This window comes from Megascapheus bottae, chromosome 9, assembly GCF_031878675.1.
Source record: "Megascapheus bottae isolate mThoBot1 chromosome 9, mThoBot2.hap1, whole genome shotgun sequence".
Classification (NCBI taxonomy): Eukaryota; Metazoa; Chordata; class Mammalia; order Rodentia; family Geomyidae; genus Megascapheus; species Megascapheus bottae.
This window is the reverse complement of record NC_143517.1, coordinates 46,487,611-46,512,636: the sequence shown is the minus strand read 5'-3', so window position 1 is coordinate 46,512,636 and position 25,026 is coordinate 46,487,611. Positions and strand designations below refer to the sequence as shown.

At 33.4% G+C, this 25,026-nt stretch overlaps 1 protein-coding gene across 1 annotated transcript in view; it reads right to left on the bottom strand.

Moving 5' to 3' along the window:
* Positions 1–25,026, bottom strand: part of Pkhd1l1 (PKHD1 like 1) — a 147,867-nt gene that overhangs the window by 93,133 nt on the left and 29,708 nt on the right. The window contains exons 13-23 of the mRNA XM_090339272.1: positions 22,207–22,475; positions 20,642–20,733; positions 16,036–16,195; positions 15,269–15,404; positions 13,337–13,480; positions 11,251–11,408; positions 10,005–10,118; positions 8,463–8,612; positions 7,688–7,812; positions 3,738–3,901; positions 3,030–3,202 (exon numbers count right to left, since the gene is read on the bottom strand). Of these exons, the coding sequence (XP_090195398.1) occupies positions 3,030–3,202; positions 3,738–3,901; positions 7,688–7,812; positions 8,463–8,612; positions 10,005–10,118; positions 11,251–11,408; positions 13,337–13,480; positions 15,269–15,404; positions 16,036–16,195; positions 20,642–20,733; positions 22,207–22,475 (1,685 nt within the window). The remainder of the gene's footprint in view (positions 1–3,029; positions 3,203–3,737; positions 3,902–7,687; positions 7,813–8,462; positions 8,613–10,004; positions 10,119–11,250; positions 11,409–13,336; positions 13,481–15,268; positions 15,405–16,035; positions 16,196–20,641; positions 20,734–22,206; positions 22,476–25,026) is intronic.

Genomic DNA, 25,026 nt, shown 5'->3' with positions numbered 1-25,026 from the left:
TAACTACAGAAATTTAACCACCGATATAAGGAAGCATGTGGTCAGTAGAGTGGCCAATCCAGCCTTCCTAAGTACGTTTTAAAAATAATATTGAATGTCAATACTGGAGCAGTGCCTGCAAGTGAAATGTTTAGATTGTAACCTTCCTTAGTCATGAAAATGATCGAATCCTGTTTCTGTGGAATTTAAAGCCGGGCTGAAACAAGTGATGGTGCAAGAAGACATATACAAGAATACACACATCCACTTTAGTAATTAGAAGAAAGGTACAGCAATGAAAATGAATAAATCCCAGCTCTACGTAATATAAATTGCTCAATTCTAAGAAAAGACAGCTATGAAAGTAAAGAGAGAATTCTGTTTTGTTTTGTTTTGTTTTGTTTTGTTTTGACTAGTCCTGGGCCTTGAACTCAGGGCCTGAGCACTGTCCTTTGGACTTTCTCAAGGTTTGAGCTCTACCACTTGAGCCACAGCACCATTTTCAGGTTTTTATAGAAAAATCTGAACCAGGGGGGGTAATGGGTACCAAGACATGTGAAAGGGTATCAATGTATGTGAATTAATGCACCTTCTATCTGGCAAATATCATGTAACCCTTTTACTAATTACAATAAAAAAAGAAAAAAGAAAAATCTGAACCAGAGGAATGGAACTGAGGTCTTCATGCATGCTAGGCAAGCACTCTACCACTAGGCCAAACTCTCAGCACATTTTCTTCCATTTATTTACAAATGATACATTCTTTCTAATGGGTGAATAAAAGTCCAACAAGATAAGTATCAGGAAAGTGATACTTGAAAGGTGTAGGGTGGGGTCAAAGGGAGAGGGGTAGAAGAATGAAGAGGAAAAGGAGAGATTGAAGTCAATAATGCAATTTATAATCTACAAAATTAAGAACAGTGAAGGAAGGGGTAGACTGGGAAGGATAAGAGTGATGAAAGGTGTGGCATTGACATTGAAAAAGATGCATTATATTCATTAACTGCTTTGTTAAATGGTGATTCCTTTGTAAAACTTCTTAAAGATAATAAAAAAACTGAAAGAAAATCAAATCTAATTAAAAAGAAATATTTATAATTGAGAAAATATGAAGTACTTAACATATAAATTTAATAAAATATGTTCTAGTTCTGATCTGCACATTGCTAAATTCTGATGCCTGACATCAAAGAACTAAATACGATTATATAAAATTAAAATAGCGGTACAGATGCTCATAAATGGGAAGACTTTAAAAACTTTTTAAAATGCAAGCAGAATATTCTAATGGCAATATGTTTCTGCTACAATATTTATTTTTAAAAAAAGACATAATATGTTCAGTGCAGGTGGCTCATGCCTGTAATCGTAGCTACTCAGGAGGCTGAGATCTGAGGATTGCGGTTCAAAATCAGCCTGAGCATGAAAAATCAGGAGACCTTTATCTCCAATTGAACACCAGGAAACCGGAAGTGTTGCTGTGGCTCAAGTGGTAGTTCATTTTGAGCTGCTTCATTATACATGCTCCCATGCACTTAGCAGTTGGGCTATTGAGATTCCCTGTAAGAATGTCATAGACATATTCTAGTTATTACAAATGAGGGAAACTATGTTGCAAAGGAAACAAGTTGTATAGTTTCCCCTTTCTTTCTTTTTCCTTTTTTCTTTTGGCTTATTACCTTTCATCACTGTTTAAGATTTATGTGCCTTTTGTCTTATATCTAAGTTTATCTGACTTGGGGGGGGGCAGCTGAATCACAGAAACAATGGAATAAAAGGTGAACCAGTTCAGCAGTGTTACTCATTACAAACTATGTTGGAAATAAACTCCACAACTTGGGCAGGAGAGGGAAATCTGGAACGGGGAACTTGGAGAGAATGAGGGAGGGAATGACACTGTACAAAGGGAAATGTACTCATTACCTGACTTATATAACTGTAAGTCCCCTGTACATCACCTTTATAATACAATTTAAAGAATTGTAAAAGAAGATTGATAGGAAACAAATATAAAAATCACATTGGATTCCATCAAAACTAAAAACTGATCTTTTAGAGATACCTTTTAAAGACGATAAAAATGTAAGATACAATCTAGGAGAAAATATTTGTCAATCACATATCTGACAAAGTACATCTACCTAAAATAAAAAGTTTTAAAAACTCAACAATAATGAATGAATAATCCAATGAGATTAGTGAAAGTAATAACCAGGCATTTCATAGAAGATATATGAATTGAAAATAAGTCCATAAAAGATGGTTAATACCATTAGCCATTATTGAGTGGGTTTAAAGTAAAAATGAGAGGTTAGTATATAAGATAACTGAATGGCTAATATGAAAACCAAATAGTGATAATATCACATGGCAGGGAGTTTTTTCAAGGTGAATCATGCATCTGTCATTGGTAGGAATGTAAGATGGTAGAGTGATTTGGAAAAAAAGTGTAGTAATTTCTCACAAAATGATAAATACGTTTACCCTATATCTTCATAATTGGATGGTTAGATATATAAATCCTCCTAAATGAAAATGTGCATCTCACAAAAATCCTACATACTAGTGTTTAAGGACTTTGCAGTCTCAAAACTAATCCCAGAGTTAGCACTTTTTGTACTACAGATAAAAGACATTTATTGTTACTGAAGATAACAAGACAGGTAAAAACAGTTTTTATGGGAATACTGACAAATTTTCATTTTCTTTAATAATAAGTTGTTTAATCAGCAGAAGATTCTCTACAGAGAATTTGGTTTAAATTTGTTGTGGAAATGATACTAGATAATTGAATATTTTTTAAATAATCATATTGTAGTATTGATTGCATTATAGTAAACTGACATACAAAAAGGATTACTTTGTAGTTTTATTTTTTATGCTCAAGTTGAACAAATTTTTAAATCATGATTCATCATTGGAATAACTATCTTGTCCAAATAAGCAATACTCATTCTGTATTTAAGAGTTTCCAGATTTTAAGAAATTTTACTATGTTAAACTAGTACTCATGAAATTGGAAAAAAAAACTTACAAAAGTTTAGGCTTACCTGCCCAAAGCTCACAGCCATCATAGGTATATTATAACTGCAATTATATGAAGTCATGGTGACAAAATACTGAGCCGTCGTATTTGATCCATTTATTCTAGACTGATTCACCTGAATGTGCTCTAAAAATATTCCTTTATTGGCTAATGCCGCAAGTCTTCTCTTTGGCATCTCTAAAGAATATATGTTGGAAATGTAAATAGCAGACATTTTTGTGGAATAGCTTTTACTATTTTACTATCACATCTCAAGTACTAAATCGGCTCAAAAAGTGTTAAAGATTTTAAAATAATAAAAATTACTTTATAACATTGCTACCATTTAATTCCATAAAGAGTTTCAGGTCAATCATTCAAGAGACAGACATCAATCTCAATACTTGCATTTTAGAATAGATCTCCCTCTCAACAGCTGGTTTCTCAAAAATAATAAAAATAGAAATAAAAAATACAAATGAAATTGTTCACTACAGTGTATCCATAAGAAACTTAAGGCTCTAATAAAAAATGTTTAAATTAGGTACTCATTTATCTTTATGATAGACTTGCCATTGAAATAGTCAAGTTAAATAATATTACTAAGATTGACCTGTGAATATTTAGGTATTAATATTTCTATTTATGTCAAATAATATAAAAATTATTTCCACGGTATGAATTAACTATCTGATCATGATAGATGCAATAAGTATAAAAATCCACAACACACCATTGAATGTTGAGAGTGTAGGTGTCTGTCCGATGTATACTACATCAACAAAGAAGGACTGTGACTCAGAGGCTTTCTGTAAACTAATCCTTTGAAGAGAAAAACTTGTTCCAGAATGTTTGGTTTGTATGAGATCCAGAAGGTCTATGCAAGTATAGATCCAGCTGAAATAGGGTGATTTGTAGGAAAGAGATATATTGTAAAAGACATCAATAAAATTTAAATACACTGAAAAGACATCGATAAATTTTAAAGTGAAAGCTTTTCTTTTCTCACACAAGAAAACAATTTACCACAGCTTATGAGCACAGAAAAAGAGCCAGAGGAAGATCATGAATAGAAAAAAAATTACATTGCACACAGTAAGAGGGTATCTTTGTTTGTAATCTTGGTAGTAGTCATAGTCATTTGTATAATAAAAGTCTGTAATTTATGGAAATTATGAATAACATTCCTGAAAAACTTTGGGTCAGGGCGTTATCCCTGAGCTCTTCAACTTCCCATTTTCTAGTGATTAATTGGAGATTAGAGTCTTACATTCTTTAATGCCCGGGCTGGCTTTGAACCATGATCCAGATGTCAGCCTCTGTAGCTAGGATTACAAGTGTGAGGCCACTGCACTCTGCTTCCACTGTAGTTATTAATGGATTGTTTTGTTGAGTGCTTTCTGTTTTAACTTTCTTTTAAGTTTAGTAAACTAATGGGATCTGTACCAGTGCTTTAAAGCTTAGTAATACTAGTTTTAGAAAATTACATACAGAATCACATAAAGTTACAATGCTTTAAAAAGTGAAGTTATGTGCCTTCTGTCCGGTGAACATAATGTAACCCTTCTATTAATCACAATAAAAATTATTTGAAAAAATTTTAAAAAGATAAAAAAACCCTATGACTCTATAAACATAAAAAATACTTAATGCCTCTAAATAGCATTCTACTACTAGTACTTCCAATTTTCTAAAAATCACAAGAGTATCTAGTATCTAGGAAACCAGATATATCTGTTTTTTATATATTATTATAATTAATAGAAGGGTTACATGGTATTTTCCAGATAGAAGGTGTATTAATTCACATACATTGATACCCTTTCTCATGTCTTGGTCCCCATTTCCCTCCCCCCTACCCTTACCCCTCATCTTGTTTTCCCCCCTTTCCTATCATATTTCAAATAACCAAATGCACATATATACAATATATCAGATAACAAAGTGAGGTACGGTAACAATATGAGATAACCAAGGGACAGCAAAAGAGATGAGAGATAACACAGTACCTTAAGGACAACAATCATTCATTATATGGCTTATGTTTCTATATCCTAGAGATCCTTTCATTTAGTGTCATACTATATGGCCTTATGTATCAAGGTTTTGCTCTATTGCAAATCTCTGCTAGGAGAGCCCAAGGTTTCTACTGATTATGACAAATGAGGGAAACCATTGAGCCTATCTTCCTTTGAGTCTGGTTTTCTTCACTTAATATGATTTTTTCTAAGTCTTTCCATTTCCTAACAAATGGGGCGATGTCGTTCTTTCTGACAGCAGCATCAGATATATCTGTTATAATAGAAAAGAAGAGTGCAATGGGAAGCAGTGTGATGGTTCCTCAAAAGAAAAGACATAGAGCTACCCTATGACCCAGTAATTCCACTAGTTGGCATTTACCCAATCGTCCAGAAACAAGGACAGACTAAATTCACTGGCACAACAATGTTAATTGCAACACTATTTACCATAGTAAAGATATAAAGCCAACCCAGATGCCCCTCAGTTGATGAGTGGATCAACAAGATGTGGTATTTATACACAATGGAATTCTATGCTCCTAGATACATAAGGCCATATAGTAAGTATGAAGCTAAATGAAAGGACCTCCAGGATGTAGAAACAAAAGCCATATGAGTGTTTGTTGTCCTTAATGTACTATGTTATCTCTCATCTCTTTTGCTGTCCCTTGGTTATCTCATATTGTTATAGTATTTCACCTTGTAATCTGATATATTGTACATATGTGTATTTGGTCATTTGAAATAGGATAGGGAAGGGGCAAAACAAGATGAGAGGTGGGGTGGGGGAAGGGAAATGGGGACCAAGACATGAGAAAGGGTATCAATGTATGTAAAATAATGCACCTTTTTGTCTGGTGAATATAATGTAAGCCTTCTATTAATTACAATAAAAATATATGACAAAAAAAACAAAAAAAGAAGAGTGCAAATGATGCTAGAACAAATGAATTAAACACACTGACTAGGTAATTCTATTCATTAAAAGGATGCCTACTTTTTAGTTGGTTTTTTTTTTTTTTTTTTTTTTGCCAGTTCTGGGCTTGGGCTCAGGGTCTGAGCACTGTCCCGGGATTTTCTCAAGGCTAGGGCTCTACCACTTGAGCCACAGCACCACTTCTGGCTTTTTGCTATGTATGTGGTACCGAGGAATCGAACCCAGGTCTTTGTGCAAGCTAGGCAAGCACTCTACCACTAGGCCAAACTGCCGGCCCCTACTTTTTAGCTTTTGAATCTTGGTTTACAACTACAAGTCTTTCTACTTTTGGAAAGCTATAGAATGATGCTTAAGGAAAATGGTAAGAGAAAGAGAATCATAGAAACAGCAGGACAAAGGATGAACTAATGCAATAATGATACATCCTTGACACTACACTGGAAATGAAGTATACAAATTAGAGGAGAGGGCAGTAGGGTGGGATAAGCAGGAGAAAATGAGAGAGAGGGTAACAGTGTTTAAAAAGAAATGCCCTTATTACTTTATTTATAATGTAAACCCCTGAGCATAACCTTTATAGTTAATATTTTTTTAAAAAATCTTCAAACACTTAGGGCAATGAAAATCCATCCTTTCTATCCAATGCAGTGCATCTACAAATGATTACAAATTAGATGAACTGTAGACTAAAAGGAGACACCAATTTATTTGGTATGGTAGCCATCATGGTGTGCCTAACAAGGAAATAAAAAGGCCTGTAAAATGTTCCAAGATGGTGTTCCAATGAAATGAATGAAATGTTGTTGAAAACACAACACTTAAAGTTGTAGATAGGCAACAAATGCTATATTCAGAATCCTAGTCCAGGAAAAAAAAATTTAAAAATCAAGACTAATTTTTCCCACACAATTATTATGTTCTTCTTTGTCATCTTGATTTTTAAAAGAATTTTGTTTTTAGCTTTGGCCATTGAGTGTCAAGAGGTAGTGTGGTCCTGCCTCATTTGGATTCAAAATGATAATTCTGAATTATAAGGGACTCATCCTTATGACAGGTATCAATAAAAATGCAAGTATCACAATAACTTTCTCCATTTATCCTGATATAGTCATCAAAATATTTTATATTATCTATTCATATTATAACAATATTATGAGAAGCTGAATTTCTCTTACATTCTCTCATTAGTTGGACATATTACTGGACTCAAATATAATTTAAGTTATAAAGTTTCCTATTGTTTTGCCTTTTGATCAGCTCTACAGAATGACATGGGACTAATTTTAATTTTCAACATGCATAATTATCTCTCTGACACAATGTGTTAGTTGCATGTGCAGAGACTAAAAAATTAAATTAAATAAAAATGAATGATGCTATCTTCCCCACAAATAAAACACTACAAAACAAAAACTACAAATAATGAGTTCCTTGGTAGTCTATATACTACAATATAATGTAAAATGTGAAACAATCTAGTCCCAGACACACAAGTATCATTTTCTTTTTCTCATATGTAGAATCTAGGGTAATCAAAGCAAAATTAAGTCATAAAAATAAAAGTCCAATCACTAAGGAGGTAGAAGGGGAAGGTAAAATGGGGAGGGATGGAATATATAGTAACAGGGTAATGAGTATAATCAACTATATTTGCTACATGTACAGAAATATAATGAAATCTGATACTGTAAAATTTAATATACATTAAAACAGTTTTCAACTTACTTGATTCCATAAGCAAAATTATATGTAAATTGTAATTCAGTGCTTCTAGTAATTTTGCCATTGTCTTGGTACTGGAATTTTAGTCCAATATAATTTGCTAAGAATCCTTTGTATGCCAAACATAACTAAATCAAAAAACATGAAAAAAAAATCATCAACAGTGTCTTAAACTGTTTTTTTATAACAATTCAATTAGATTTAACCCAATACAATAGGAGATTTTCCATTTACCAGAACACAGACAAAAGAACGAGTAGATTCATCAAGTCAACAGTTGAAGAATTAGAAAGAATTTTATAAAATTAAATTAAAGTAAGTTTACAATTAATGATTAAATCCTCTTGGGGGAAGTAGATGGTTCCTGGAGTTTGAACTTGGGGCAATGTGTCACCCTTTGATTTATTCTTTACTGTTTTCTTCCATGCAATTCACTTTAACAACGGAAGTAGATCATTTGCTATAAATTAGGTGCAGATAATTTTTTCCACAATTATGAGATAAAGCAGTGCATGCAGTATGTAATATGTATACTACAGATACTTCTTTTTACTTTTTGTTTTTACTTTTCTGCTGTTTTCTTTTTTCTTTGTTGTTGTTTGTCTGATTTTAGAATCACTAGGAAAGGAAATCACAAAAGCACCCAAAGTGTGAAGCACTATGTCTATCCAACATGACAGGATTTTACATGACACTTATCCCTGTCTTAAAATTTCATGAAATTTCATTACCAAGGTATTTTCCAGATTCAATTAGCATATCATTTTCTTGAACTTACCTGATTATAAGGAAATAATAAAATGTCTCCATATGGTAGCTTATTTGGCCTGGCATCTGCTGAATCAAAAAGAACAGCTGGGTTTTTCAGGGAGTAGCAACCACAGTAAGCATCTGTTTCAGCCGTCTTTTGCCCTCTACTAATATGTGCCTACAGAAACAATAATATTCGAAATTACATATCATGTACTGTCTTGCTTTTCTCCCAACATCCCCAACCAAATCATTCAAGATCCAACATGTTGTTTCTCAGAATGACTCTGACTTGAAAGGCCAGAGCTCTTTCTGAAATTCTAAAGCTCTCATTCAGACCCATAACCATATAATCTCTTGTATTTGATTACTTCCTAAATTCTGATCTTTCTTCTTGTATTACAAGTTCCTCATGGATATTAGCTCATTCCTTACAGTAAAGTTTATCCAGTGTTTACTTTGTTTCAGTTTTTGCTTAATCTTAGAAACTGAAGTGATAAAGGCCACCATTTCCCCACTTTATTTTCTACAGGGATATGGGGGCACAAAGGAATTACAGGCATTAGCATTAAGGCTGAAGCAAGCATGTAGCTCACAGGAAAGCATCAGGAAAGATGATTCCAAAAAAGTCATAAATGACTTGTCTTTAACAAAAACAGGATTTGTTTAAATGAAGAAAAAAATAGATGCAAAGGGACTTTATTAGTCAGTAAAATATGTGCAAAAGTAACCAGAGTAAGAATTAGGAAGAATACCATTCATTATATATCAAATAAAGATATTTATATTTCATCAGAAAAAAGACAAAAGCTTAGGTGTAACACTAATTTCCCCAATGTGGTCTTTTTGAGCAAAGAAAGCAATTTCCCATACAATGTATCTTCTACTTTGTACAATGTATCTTCTCTTAAGATATAATTCTCTGAAGATGTAATTTTCATTCACCATGTGAAAAAGCACACAAACAAAATACTCTAGATCTTACACTTATCCATCTCACCTACTTTCTACAGATCATGTAAATTCCTGTCTATTGAAAGTACAATATTGCTTCCAAGCAATGGTATTCACTGGCCACTGTGTTGAAAATGAAATATACAATTTGTGGATAGGAAGGGAAGGGAAAACTTGGAAGAGAATGAGGGAAGGTGTGACACTGTCCCAAAAGAAATATCCTCTTTGCCTGATTTATGTAACTGTAACCCCTCTGTACATCACCTTTATAATAACAATAAAAGATTCAAGAGTGTTGCTTTCACAAATGAATTATTTTTTACATTTTCATTTTTAACTGTATAATCTTTAAATAGTTGCACAAGAATTTCAACTCAACATGTCAGTTTATGAGTATAATACAACTTGATCCATGTCACCCCAACCATTATAAATGAATCATTTAATAGAATGAGTTAGAAGCTACAACAGGCCTTCCTAGTTTATAATACAACTAGGTTTTGCAAGTTGACTAGAATAAGTTATTAATGGTAGCTCACAAATGCAATCATAAAGGTGCAAACATTTATAGAACCTTTTAGTCAGTCCATTTCTAAGTTCATTAAACATTCCATACCAAATCAAAATCCGTTTCATAGTCTCTGAAATATTTCACAACCAAGCCTTCTTCCATGTGGGCAATTTGTGGTGGACACTGAGTGCTGACCATTTCTTCTATGGCTACCTGAAACTACATAACAATAAGTACCTTTGAAACTCCTTTTCCATAAACATGTGAAATATTAGTAATTCTATTACTTCTATGAATTAGTTCACTAATAGAATACTTGATAGCACAGTTGCAACGTATCAGTCATAACATACTTTCCTTATAATTTTATGTTATCATGTCATCATTTTAGAGTTCATTCATTTTAGATTTTGTCAAGTGGTGCATTTAGAATAAGAGTTACATTTAATTGGCATAGTTGTTATAGAAAGCAACTGATTTTTTGATAATATTTTAAAGATAGCAATGAAGAAATCCTAAATTAATGAGTACCCAATTAAGTAGGTTCCACATAAATTATTTTTTCAATTTTTCAAAAATTGATTGGGAAAAATGAGAGGTTCCAAAGTATACTTCTTGTCCAAAGAAGATATGAATATACTACAGGCCTCTATTTATGATTATCTAAGAGATAACCAATAATTCTAGATAATGCAAACATTATTTCATTGCCTTGGGTCTCCTATAACTTTCAGATATACTTCTCTGACAAAATACAGAAAGAATTGTATCTAGGATTAAGATCTTGGAACAATGTATAATGTCCAATCATCAAACAAATATTAACAGACTCATTGTATGGGTAGTTGTAATGATTAAGATTAAATAACCCATTCACATTCTTTCTTCAAGAACAGTTGCCCCACAGGCAGACACATTATGTCCTTGGCATAATTTCAAGAACTCCCTCTTCTTTTCCTCTGCCTTTGCAACATTTCCTCCCACCTTGTGGATGGACCATGACATACTTTTTAGAGAAGATTGTTATTGAGAAGTTTTTTATTTAAAATAAAATAACAAGAAATTAAACTTTACAATTAAGCTTTTACTGCATCATGACTGACAGGATGACAAATTGGATGAAGAACAATGTCGGCCTGACTCAAGGGACACAAGTCCTCTAACAGCAAAACAAGTCTCTGAAGACTTAAAATGGTTTGTTTTAAATGGATAGTTGTGCTAGAGAGTGCATGTCCATTTTGGTCAAAGTCAAAATAATTTTTAGAACTTTTTGAAAATAATGCCTCCTGCTCATTTGCCTTCAGATTGCCAATGAATACAGTAGTCTTAAGTGAACATGGGTGGAACATACTTCAACTTCAGATGACCTTGGGTTAAGTGGCATAGAAGCAACTCCATCCCAATTCAATGTGAATGTCTCCAAACTGGGTTTGCCTTTGATTTGTTCTGTAATATTCAGTGTGACATTATTCCCGTCAAATAATTCATAGCCAAGCAGATCAAAGTCTCCTGCAAAAAAAAAATAGGAAACAGCATTTTGTTTTCCTATCTATAATAGACATTAAAATATAAGCATTTTACCTTTATTTCAAGTACCAGCAACAAAAGGTAAGAAATGGAATAGGCTTTGAGAGAAAATAATTTATTAGACTCATTGATATAAGAAAGAGTAAAACAGCAAAGTACTACTGCTTTTAGAGGACATATTGTAAGATAAACAGAAGATACCCTAGGATCAAAAGAAGAGACCATAGGCTATTCCAAACTACATTTTTGTTTCACATCAGTATCAGTATTTTAGTGCAAAGCACTTGGTTGCTGCTTTACACTGGATACAAATAGGGTTATAAGACTGATTTTCAGGAAATGGACTAAAACTATTGTTTGTATCCTCTCCCAGTAAGAGACATGAAATGTTGCCCTCAAGCATTGCTCCTTCTTGCAAGGGTGCTTTGCCAGTGGAATCCCATTGTTCTTCTCTGCTGAACATGGTATGAGTTTGATGCTTTAATTCTTAAGGTCATTTATGAAACCTGGAAGTTTCTATCTGATCTACTAGAGACTCAGCAAGGATAATCATGTATTTAATTACATACTGCTTCACTTCAGTCAAAATTTTAGAACTTCAATTCATGTTAAGAAAAATATTATTACAGTATCTCACTTTGTTTTCTGATATATTGAATTTATTTGTATTTGGTTATTTGAAATTTGATAGGGAAGGGAGGAAAACCAAGACAGGTGGCGGGTGTGGGGGGGAGGGTAATGGGGACCAAGACATGTGAAAGGGTATCAATGTATGTGAATTAATGCACCTTCTATCTGGCAAATATCATGTAACCCTTTTACTAATTACAATAAAAAAAAGAAAAAAAAGAAAAATGTTTCATTTCACACAACAATCAAGTTAACAACTCCATACAATAGGACATAAACATTAAAATAATATTATACTTACACAGCTTGAAGAGTAATTGTTTAAAGACACTTATGTACATATATATGTTTAGGAATCTGGTTCATAGTATTAACTGTATCAAACACCTAAATTGATCACTAAATTTGACTTAATATTTATCTACCTTAAGGTTTCTAAAAATGTTTCTCATAAAATAATAATTTGAATTTAAATAACATTATTTAAAACGTTGTTTTAAAGGTAACGAGATCTGGTTCATAGTATTAACTGTATCAAACACCTAAATTGCTAAATTTGACTTAATATTTACCTACCTTAATGTTTCTAAAAATGTTTCTCATCAAACAATAATTTGAATTTAAATGACATTATTTAAAATGTTTTAAAGGTAAAGAGATCAAATAAACTTCATTAATCTCAGATCAGGGTTTTTTTTTTTGTTTTCCCTGTAAGAATTTGTTACTGATTTTACTAGTCTCATGATTTTGGTCAATTTTCAAGAAGCCATGATATGGAATGTTTTCCTTGTAAAATGAACCATGGGATTCTCTCTTTTGGCAAAATTTGGTCAGACATATTTTTCTAACAACACTGATTTATTAAAGTTTTACTTTTAGAATTAAACTGTGACTTCATAAAATATTCTTTTAATTAAGACTATATTTGGGTGAAGGTGGTACACATAATGCATTGTAATTATAACTTCCATTGGGAGGGGGCAGGAGGAGGAAAAGTGGGAGAAAAGCATGGGAAGGGGTATCAATGTTCAAGAAGTAATACACCCACTACCTGATGAATGTAATTGTAACCCCTCTATATATTACCCAATATAAAATACAATTAAAAAAAGAAATATATCTAAAAGTTGAATTACCATTGGAAATATTTCACAATTTCCTGTTTCTCCTGACACTGATCAAGGACATGAATCTGATTTTTTTTTCTCAGTAATTTTATGAACTTTTACTTTTTAAAAAGTGGATTTGCACTGAAGTTAAAAGATGAAAGATGAGCTTACCTCTAGTTGATATGAAGGTTATTGTGTAGATATAGCTCTGGAAATTCTGTGTTCTTCTTACTTGGACTGTATCTGGTTTTATAGACCAAAGGTCATTTAAAGCTGATTGCAATATGAAGTCAGAAGCATCAGCAGGTAGCAAAACTTTTGAATAAATTTTAAAAAGAAAAATATAAGAGTTAAAATTATTCAAAAAATAAAAATAAAATAAGAATGCTGGGTGTTGGTGGCTAATGCCTGTAATCCCACCTACTCAAGAGGTTGAGATCTGAGGATAGTGTCTGGAAGTTACCCTGGGCAGAAAAGTCTCCATGAGTCTCTTATCTCCAATTAACCACTCAAAAATCAGAAGTAATATAGTGGCTCAAAGTGATAAAGCATCAGTCTTGACAAGAAGAGCTCAGATAGATCCTAGGCCCTGAGTTCAATCCCACAACCAAACCAAAAAAAAAAAAAAAAAAAGATCAAGAGTTTGGCCTAGTGATAGAGTGCTTTTCTAGCATGCACGAAGACCCGGGTTCCCCATTTCTTAGTACCACATACACAGAAAAAGCCGTACATGGTTCTGTGGCTCAAGTGGTAGTGCTCTGGCCTTGAGAAAGTCTAAGGACATGCTCAGACCCTGAATTCAAACTGTATGACTTGAAAAAATAAAAGGAATAAAAACCATTCCACAACGCAGAGTACTAACTCTAGGATATAGAAACAAAAGCCATATAATGAGCGATTGTTGTCCTTAATGTACTATGTTATCTCTCATCTCTTTTGCTGTCCCTTGGTTATCTCATATTGTTACAGTATCTTACTTTGTTATCTGATATATTGGATATATTTGTATTTGGTTATTTGAAATTGGATAGGGAAGGGGGAAAACAAGATGAGGGGTGGGGGTGGGGGGAGGGAAATGGGGACCAAGACATGAGAAAGGGTATCAATGTACGTAAATTAATGTACCTTCTATCTGGCAAATATAATGTAACCCTTCTATTAATTACAATAAAAATATATGAAAAAAACCATTCCAGATCACTGTAATCAAAGATAATGTCTTATATGTAATTTTTATAAAGCATACATTTTCAATATCAGTTAAGTTACCATGTAGAAAAATTATGTTGTGAAATCAATTCAAGTTTGGTTGACTAACTGGTTTGTGATTTTTTTTGTTAGTGGTGGTGATGGTCATAGGGCTTGTAGTCAGGGCCTAGAAACTATTTCTGTTTTCTTGCTCAGTGTACTACTTTAAGACACAGGGCCACTTGCAATTTTCTAATGATTAATTGGAAATGAGACTCTCACTGACTTTGTTGCCCTGGCTAGCTTCAAACCATGATCTTCAGATCTGAGCAAGAATTACAGATGTGAGACACAGATGCCCAGCAGTTCTTGATATTGAGTGATAGAGACTATATTTTATTATTTAAGTATTCTCACAGTTGCAAGCATTTTATTTTGCAAACAATAAGCACTTATCAATATTTACAACTTGATTGATTTTTGCATAAATCCATTTTTTATGATTTATTATCAAGTGCAGAAATATGCTATTATTAGCTGACAAACCAGTATTTCATGTCTATCATTTAGTTTGAGAAACTAAAAGGGATGTTTACTTTTCTTCAATGATGAATCTGATTTCCATTTTCTGAATTTAGTATTTATGGGTTACAGATATAATAAATTTTCATGTACTTTCAGGTATACATTTATCCTGTTCTTATAAAAGAAAATTATGGCACATGTCAAAAAATTGCATGTAATAATATAATATTTTAATCCCAGTCTGAACTTCTCTTTGTTTAATAGTTTTCCTCCTTTGTGTAACAAAATGTTAAAATTATTCCAATCAGTGACACTGGACTGGAGCAAACATTTTATGACAATACATAGATATAAATAGAAATACCATCTCTCTCATTATTTCTAACTTACCAGTTTTTTCCCTGTCGTAGATGAGTTTGTACTGGTAAAGTGAACATGAGTTAGCTTCCACACAAGGGCTTGTTACTGTGATCTTCTGAACTTCATGAGTGGCATTAGTTGTTTCCCAGTTTTCCAATGTTATAACCTATTTCCAATTTAAGAAAAAAGGAATACAGAACACATTTTTGAAACTTCATCATTCAGCTATACAGCACCTCTTTATTTTTTAATTTTTTTTTTTTTTTGCTTTTGCCAGTCCTGGGATTGAGCTCAGATCCTGAGTCCTGTCCTTGGACTTTCTCAAGGCTAGCGCTCTACCACTTGAGCCTCAGCACCACTTCTGGCTTTTTTTCTATGTATGTGGTACTGGGGAATCGAACCCGGGTCTTTGTGCTAAGCAACACTCTACCACTAGGCCAAAATCCTGGCCCCGCGCCTCTTTATTTTTGCTATGCTTTACTACAAAAAAAAGATTTATTCTAAACTTTAACATGTGTCTTCTTAAGGAACAATCTTTTTACTTAATACTTAACGAAACCTGCTTACTTAATACTGATGTGCCAAGCTATAACTTAATAATGTCCATGATTATACCTCTAAACATTCTTGCCTGTTGAAACTAGTATTCCAAGAAATCTGTATCATAGAATACTGCATTCAAAAAATATTTCAGTGCTAGGGATAAAACTAGGGTCCTCAGCATGCATTCTACCTCTGCTTGAACGTTCAACACTGGACATTACTTTCAACAGAGTGGATCTATCAGCACAGCATACCTGTACTTCCTGGATAACTGTTGAATGGGATTTGATAACTTGTTCTTCATTTACTGCATCTCCTGTTTGCTGTTCAGAATAGACAGTTTTATATTGGTACAGTCCAACATCAACAAAAGCACTCAATCTATATTCCTGGAGCAAGATTTCAATGTAATACCTGCAAAATAGTCATTCATGTTATTCTAATCATATAATTTCATAATAATATTATATACTTATATATTATATAAGATCATATAATTAATAATTATCCATTTTACATTTATAATCATTTAAGAATTTATATGAAGAATTTACATAATTATTTATAATTACTATATAATTATAGTATATAATTAATTACATAATTAATATAACATTTCCCCCAGAACCCTTACCATTAAATACTTAAGTAATATTAAAACTTGAATAAAATATTGACATTATCTACAAAATCTATTAAATGATTTATACTATATACATGTGAAATTTGTACAACATATACATTACTTAATATTAAAAGTTCATAGTAGTTTGCTAACTTACAATGAATTACATAAGATATCTACATCAATATAGAATTGTTCCCATTTATGACCAATTCAATTAGCTTAGTCACTAGTTGAAGAAGATACTATTCCTTATCTTCAAGAAAGTTAATCAAAATGTCATTGTAACTCCCTAAGATATATAACACTGAGGAAATAGACATTCAATGCTTTAATATGTTCAAAAACTGACAGATAAGTTTACATATGTCATGTATTGTTTTTGTGAGTGAACGGTTGTATATGTTAAGAAAAATCCTGTAATCTTAAATACTAAGGAGGTCAAGATGTGAGGATCCTGGCTCAAACCTGCCCAGGAAGAAAAGATGGTGAGACTCTTATGTCCAATTAACAGTTGAGTGAAAAATTACTTCTTCCCCATCTAAACTCTAGTAGTGTTATCATTGCTCCCGTCTTTAGTGAAGTCCACATAAAAATTCATCCGAATTGTCAGATACACAAGAATAAATTCAGAGAGTGATCTGAATGAGCAACGTTTATTTTCTGTGCAGATAAGGAGACCTTGGATAGTGTCCCTGGTAAAAGTGAACTTGGAGGTTACCTCAGCTGCCATAATAACCTGCTGGTTACTTATCTTGAATCGAGGTAGCCAAGGGAAAATAAGAAGGAAGCAAAGAAAAAGAATATGAGATTCTGCTTCCTTATTTGCAGCTTAAAATATTAGTTAAGTACTATCCCTTTCTTTGAAAGAATAACAGAGACCAATGGAAGTTTTTTAATTTAAAGATTTTTTTCAGCAGGATCTAGGCGCTGTCTCTGAGCTCTTTTACTAATGGCTAATGCTCTGTCACTTTGAGCAACAGCACCACTTTGGATATCTGGAGGTTAATTGAAGATAAGAGCCTCAGGGACTTTGTTACCTGGGCTGGATTTGAACCATGATCCTCAGATCTCAACCTCCTGAGTACCTAGGATTACAGGTGTGAGCCATCAGTATCTAGCTATATTTGAGAGACTTTTTTTAAACTTAGAAACTGAGGTAGAATTCAAAGTAGAGCAAGCCAAAATTCATTGACAATTGCAATGTGTAAATTAAAAGGTTGTTTTACACAAGCACAGATACAAGACAACAAATATATTGGAAATGGTCTTGATACAAGTTCTGTGCACCTAGGTCTAGCAAATGATCTGAATTCATTCTCTAAGACCTAGTCAATATCGGAAGATGTATGGACACTTATTTTCAGTAGAGATTAATCAGACACTTAATTGATCTAAGAAAAAGTGGTGGCCAATATTCTTTGCCATGTCACTAAAATATCAATAAAAGCATTAAGTATGATTGTTCCCAGGTTCACTGATTGAAAATCACTTTCCAACTCTCTTAGACATTTACTGTGCTAACCCTGAACATAATCTTGACCATATCTTGGTGGGTGATATGGTAAACTGAATAAAAGATATTTCTCCTGTCAAAAAATGAAGTCTCGTATCTATAATCCTAGGAACTTGTGAGGCAGAGATTGCAAGGATCAAAGTTCAAGGCTACCAGTCAAAAAGTTTGAGAGAATTGAAATTCAAGGTAATCTCAGTCACACTTCCCCACCCAAAAATATTGTGAGATCATACCTTTCAAAAAACACTGAAAATGGTGATATTCCTATCATCCCTATGTAGAATTTGTTTTTAGGAAGACTGAAGTCGAAGCCAGCCAGGAAATAAACATGATATTCTATTAGAAAAATAACAAAGCCTAAAAGACTTTCTTAATAAGGACCAAGAATCACAACAAATCAGAGAAAGACTGGATAAGTGGGACTGCATTAAACTGCAGAGCTTTTGTATGGCAAAGGACATAGCTAATAAATTAATTAGGAAGCCTACAGAGTGGAAGAAGATCTTCACCAACCATACAACGGACAAAGGCCTCATATCTAAAATATATCAACAGCCCAAAAAATTGAATCAATCCAAAACTAATCTCCAAAGAAACAACCATCCCAGTAAAAGATGGGCCAAAGAATTAAAGAGTCTTCTCTGAAGAAACAAAAATGGCCTATAGACACATGAAGAAATGCTCAACATCTCTGGTAATAAAAGAAATGCAAATCAAAACAACTCTAATATTCCACCTCACTCCAGTTAGAATGGCCAGGATCAAGAAAACTAATAACAACAGATGTTTGAATGGATGTGGCCAGGAGGGATCACTACTACATAGTTGGTGGGAGTGCAAACTCATTCAACCACTATGGAAAACAGTATGGCAGTTCCTCAAAAGACTAAACATAGAGCTCCCCTATGACCCAGAAATTCCACTACTAGGCATTTACCCAATTGTCCAGAAACAAGGACAGACTAAATCCACTAGCACAACAATGTTCATTGCAGCACTATTTCCATAGCAAAGATATGGAACCAACCCAGATGTCCCTCAGTTTTTGAGTGGATCAACAAGATGTGGTATTTGTACACAATGGAATTCTATGCTGCTGTCAGAAAGAATGACATCGCCCCATTTGTTAGAAAATGGAAAGACTTAGAAAAAAATCATATTAAGAGAAGTAAGTCAGATTCAAAGGAACTTAGGCTCAATGGTTTCCCTCATTTGTCATAATCAGTAGAAACCTTGGGCTCTTCTAGCAGAGACTTTCAGTAGAGCAAAACCTTGATTCATAAGGCCATATAGTATAACGCTAAATGAAAGGACCTTTAGGATATAGAAACAAAAGCAACAGAATGAGTGACTGTTGTCCTTAATATACTATGTTATCTCTCATCTCTTTTCCTGTCCCTTGGTTATCTCATATTCTTACAGTATCTCACTTTGTTATCTGATATATTGGATATATTTGTATTTGGTTATTTGAAATTGGATAGGGAAGGGGGAAAACAAGATGAGGGGTGGGGGTGGGGGGGAGGGAAATGGGACCAAGACATGAGAAAGGGTATCAATGTATGTGAATTAATGCACCTTCTATCTGGCAAATATAATGTAACCCTTCTATTAATTACAATAAAAATATATGAAAAGAAAAAAAAATAACAAAGCCTAAAAAGAGCCAGGGGATATGGCTCAAGTGATGAGTTCCTGCCAAGTGATCACAAGGCCCTGAGTCCAAAACCACATTATTATCTTCCTTAAAATGTGACATTTATCTCTATCCCTGAATCTAGGTTTGGCCATTTGCTTTGACCAATGGGATGTTAGTAAGTGTCACAGGAAGAGAGTACCAAAAAGTGCTAGCATTACAATTTGATATCTTTACTGCTGAAACACATCCATTAACATGAACAGCTAAGTCTAGTTCCTGGAAGATAAGAAAGCATAGCTAAATTCTAACTATGACAGTTGATTCCCTTAGATATACAAATGAGGTCATCCTAAATGATCAACCCCAATTAATCTGTCCAGGATACACTGCCCTGCCAAACAGAAAATTGGATAAAATAATGGATATTTGTTGTTTAAAGCTACAAATGTCTGGAATCAGCTGTCAGAAGACGATCTCCACATCTTTTGATGTTCTCCCTATAACTTAGCCATTTTGAACAGATTATTTTTTCATTTTTCTAGGAGTCCTACAAAGCTTTCAAGTTGTATTATCTGATATTCATATAGTCTCTGGATCAGACTGAATGATGGGATTCTTGAATGATATTTTCATATAACTTGCATTAAATTTCCAATGCTAAGAATAAATCAGTATAATAAATACAAATTGATAATCTGGTGAATATAATGTAACCCTTCTATTAATCACAATAAAAAATGAAAAAAAATAAACACAAATTGATAGTGGACCCAACCCATGTGGTTTTACAGAAACTCATCAGATGATACAGAGAAATTAATAAAGTATTGATTGAGAAGTATAGAGAGAATGAGAATCAGAATTGTAGTCATGCAATTATAATTTGTGCAACTCAATTTCAGATTTTCCTAATTAGTTGAATGTCAGTATTCTTGAAAACAGAGAATCGTATTAACACAATTATTAGAGTCAACTGATAAATAGAGCCAATAAAATATCCTAATCTCTAATAACAGTTAAAAATGCAAGCTTATATTTTAAAGGTATCATTCAGTGAATTAAAGACAAAAAAATACTTACTCTTTTCCTTTATGAAGATGAATATCATCCGATTTTTGGGATGGACTTGAAAAATAACTGTTGGAATTGGCAGAATGATAGGCAATCCGTATCTTTCCCAGAAAGACAGAAAGATAATTTTGAAGTAAATCGTTTCAACATTTAATTATCATTTACCATTACTGTCATTCTTAGGACTTTTATGAGCAAAATGATGACAATCCTTCATGTATTTCTTCTAAAGTCTGTTATCTATGGTAACATGGAATTTTTTAAGTGATCAAGTAGTCTTCATTCTTTTCACCCTTTGTGACCACCATCTCCACTACAAAATGCACTAGGTAAATCATCATATTTCCTGCATTAAAACTCTAGTGGAAAATAGAAAGATGCATACTGAAAAAACATTTCTTTTGCTCAACAGAGAACTTTTAGAGATAGGATGTAAATTAAGTCATTAGATTTAGCTCTGAGAGATGCTAAAGATAGCTAAGTAGTTTAACCTAATAGAGTGGTTGACTATGGACTTTCCCACTAGGAATCTGTAGAGTAAGTAAGCTGACAAGCTATGACTAAACAGAATTCCTCAAATTAGACATAGCAATTTAAATCTGCAACCAGTTTAGCAATCTTGCTATGTAAATTGAGGTATAAAAATATGATAGCTTGTAGTTGATCTATAGCTTCATGTTTCTGAAACAGCCCTAAGGAAATCACACACATACACACACACACACACACACACACACACACACACACACACACACTTATAAAAGTAACAGGCACAGATGTCCGATATACTACTATTTATGGTCATAAAAAAAATTGAAGCCAAGGTCAGGAGTTTGGCCTAGTGGTAGAGTGCTTGCCTAGCATGCACAAAGACCCAGTTCTATTCCTAAGTACCACATACACAAAAAAGGCCGGAAGTGGTGCTGTGGCTCAAGTGGCAGAGCTCTAGCCTTGAGAAAGCCAAAGGACAGGGTTCAGGCCCTGAGTTCAAGCCCCAAGACTGGCAAAAAAAAGTTGAAGTGAAAACGTCAGTAGGAAAATAGTTAAGCTTAGAAATTATATGTAGTAGTACAGTATTAATTTAAAATTCTATTCATACTTCATATTTGACACTAATATATGACAAAAGATGAGTGTGAATTTTGATGTATGAAATTAATGACAAAAAATAAACTTAGAGATTAAAAGGAAAAGACAGACATTCATATCCTGAGTAAATACATGAGTGAAATACATCATTCTTTTCCAAATTTGCTGTTATGATTACAATTCTTTCATAAAAAATAAAACTTCAATTTTTGAAATAAAGAACCCAATTTTCAAATAAAGATGTGTGATTTTCCCTTGGCAGAGAAAATTTAGATCATGGAAATAATTTTCTTTTAGTGTAGGGATTTTCTACAATAACCTTCTTGGTCATTTAATATTTGTTAAGATAGCAAAGAATCCAATCACATGAAATTTCTTCTCCTAAATTCATATATTCCCCAATTTTGATTTATAATAAGTTAGATAGATATAAATATCACCATACTTCTTTTATAGTATCTAATAGTGCTCTTTGGCTTTCCTACCTTATCTTCTGGAAGTCCAGTCTGGCTGAAATAAATAGCATAACGGTCATCACCTTTGATGTAGAATCTATAAACATCAGACTCTGGAACCACCAAGAACCCACTGAAACGTGCAGCAAATGTGTCTTGCTCCAGAGGCCAAATGTAGGATGCTGAGTCGACCCAAGTGGCACCCATGTACCCCAAAGTGTCTTCATTATATTCAAGTATTTCTTCAAGATGCACTGGCTGGCTGTTATTCCATACTTCAAGTTTTAGGCCTCTTCCACCTGAATAAAATAAAGGAAGCCATCCATTAGAATCATGATCCAATATCTCAATAGCTTCTATTTGATGACAGCTATAGGGGTTCTGTATCAATGCATGTTTTTAGAACACATGTATTAATAAAAACAATTACATTTTTAAGGAGCTGTACAAAGCTGTTATCAAAAAGACAGGCTATGAGTAAATGTTTTTCCTGTCAACATCACGCCTTCTTTTACTTTCCCCCATTATCCCTTTCCTATCCATACCCACAAGTTACATGGTTCATGTTTTGCATATTGAATACCATAACTGCGTTGCTTACCCTCCCTCCATTTCTGTGGCTTGGCTTTGATTACATATACTTCTAAATGTACCAATTCCTAGAGAGCATAAGGCAATTAGGGCCATCTACAATGTATTTATTCTTACTTTATTTCTCAGAGCCTCAATTTTACATGCATTGAATGAGGTAATAGTGCCATTTGCATGGTTTCTATGTGGATTAAGTATACCATATATGTAGAACATGTGCTACATATGTTATACATCTATACTATATACCTGTGTATACTATAGATGTATTTATATGTATGTATACTGTATATGTATATATATTGTACATTTAGCATATATACATATATAGTATATATATTGAACATAGTATAATTTATATTTTAGGTAAATAACTACAAATTATCTGTTACCTATGACAGGACTGATTTTGTTTTATCTAGCTAAGTCAAATCTTCAACATTTTATTTTACTATAAGCTTTTTGTCTTAATGGTTTACGCTTACAAAAATTATTCACTTGATGGCTTTACAGTGCTATTAATCAAAGAACAAACATTGCTGACTTTAAGGTTTCTCTCAGTGTTTTCTCTCCATTTTTTAAATTTCAATTTTAGTTTTTTGTTCTCAAATATCACTCCAGTGCTAAGATTCCACCTCCTCCTGGGATGAAATAAGAGAGAAAGCACTCTCAATAAAATGATGCTTGACTTGCCAGTATAAACTCTAGTATTAACTGTTTCCTGTTCAGAATTAACTGTCCACTCCTTTTCTGTTGTTTTTAAAATGTAAGAGCCATTAAACCCTCCTTCAGCGACTCATACTTGTTTGGGTCTGGAAAATCATAGCTGTTGCTCTTCAGCCAAATTTGGTTGGATAAAAGACAAATTGGTTTGACCAAGTCAACATTTGAAAGCAGTAGTAGCCACCCATAAATGTACCTTTCTTTAACGTCATCTATTTTAAACATGAAAATGATTTTTAATGGCAACTTGTTTCTAATACTTAAAACCAGGAACTTTAAGAGATGTGTGAACAGTTTTATTGTATCGCTAATTATAAACAGGTTTCATTATGTGCATAGGATATGAGATCCATATCCTGCTCAAACACATGTACAACTTTTCAAAGGAATTAGTGTGCGTATGAAGGCCACCTACTTGCAAGTTCACTGGGCTACAAGGGAAAAGTCTGGAAAGAATTTTGAGTCATATATCCTTCATCTGTTTTCATTCTAAACAAGAAAGGATTTGACCTCTCCATTTGTATTTTTTCCCAACGGTAAAAAAAAAAGCATTTAAAAAACTTTTGGAAGAAGCCTGGCACTGGTGGCTCACGCCTATAATCCTAGCTACTCAGGAGGCTGAGATCTGAGGATGGCAGTTGGAAGCCAGTCTGGGCAAAAAGAGTCTCCATGAAATCTTCAATGAACTACTCAAAAACCAGAAGTGGTGCTGTGGCTCAAATGGTAGAGCACTATCCTTGAACGCAAAGAGGCTCAGGGACAGTGTTTAGGTCCTGAGTTCAAGCCACACAATTGACCAAAAATTTTTTTACTAAAGATGAGAATTTTACAGCCATGTAGTTATAGCTATTTAGGAGGCAGAGATGGGTGATTATAGCTCATTTAAGACAAGTTTGGGCATAAAACTTTATGATTCCATCTTAGTAGTTGGGCATGGTAATGTGTGCCAGCATAATGGTTGGGTATATTCATGCTGTCCTTGGTAGCATATAGAAGCACAAATAAGAAAATTAAAAGGCCAGGCTGAATAAAGTGGAGCCCTGTCTCAAAAATAACTGATAAAGAAAAGGACTGGAAGTATGGCTCAAGTACCATAGCATCTGCAAATATTTCAATTCCCAGTACAAAAAAGCTGTATTTTAAATTTTATTATTTTACTGATGATAGGATTAGTAAAATAGTTACCTAGACACAGGATATCCAATTCATAGACCAGTGTTCCCAGGGAGAAGACAATGAGACAACAAAGACATGATTTAAGAGAAACAAATGGATCTAGGACATATTTTCTATGGAGATTAAGGGAACAGGACAGATCTTCATATTCCATCCTGCAGATGTCTCTGAGTTTAATCCCCAATACCACAAAAAGAAAATTCTGTGTAAAATGTGCCAAGATTTAGTAGTTGTAACTTAATTTGCATTAAAGGCATATTATAGAATACCAACAGAGACTTGTTATTGTAAGAAGGGGGTCAAAAGAACTTAGGCTGTGTTTATCTCCACTGACGTCACTTAGATGGAGTATTTTAAATC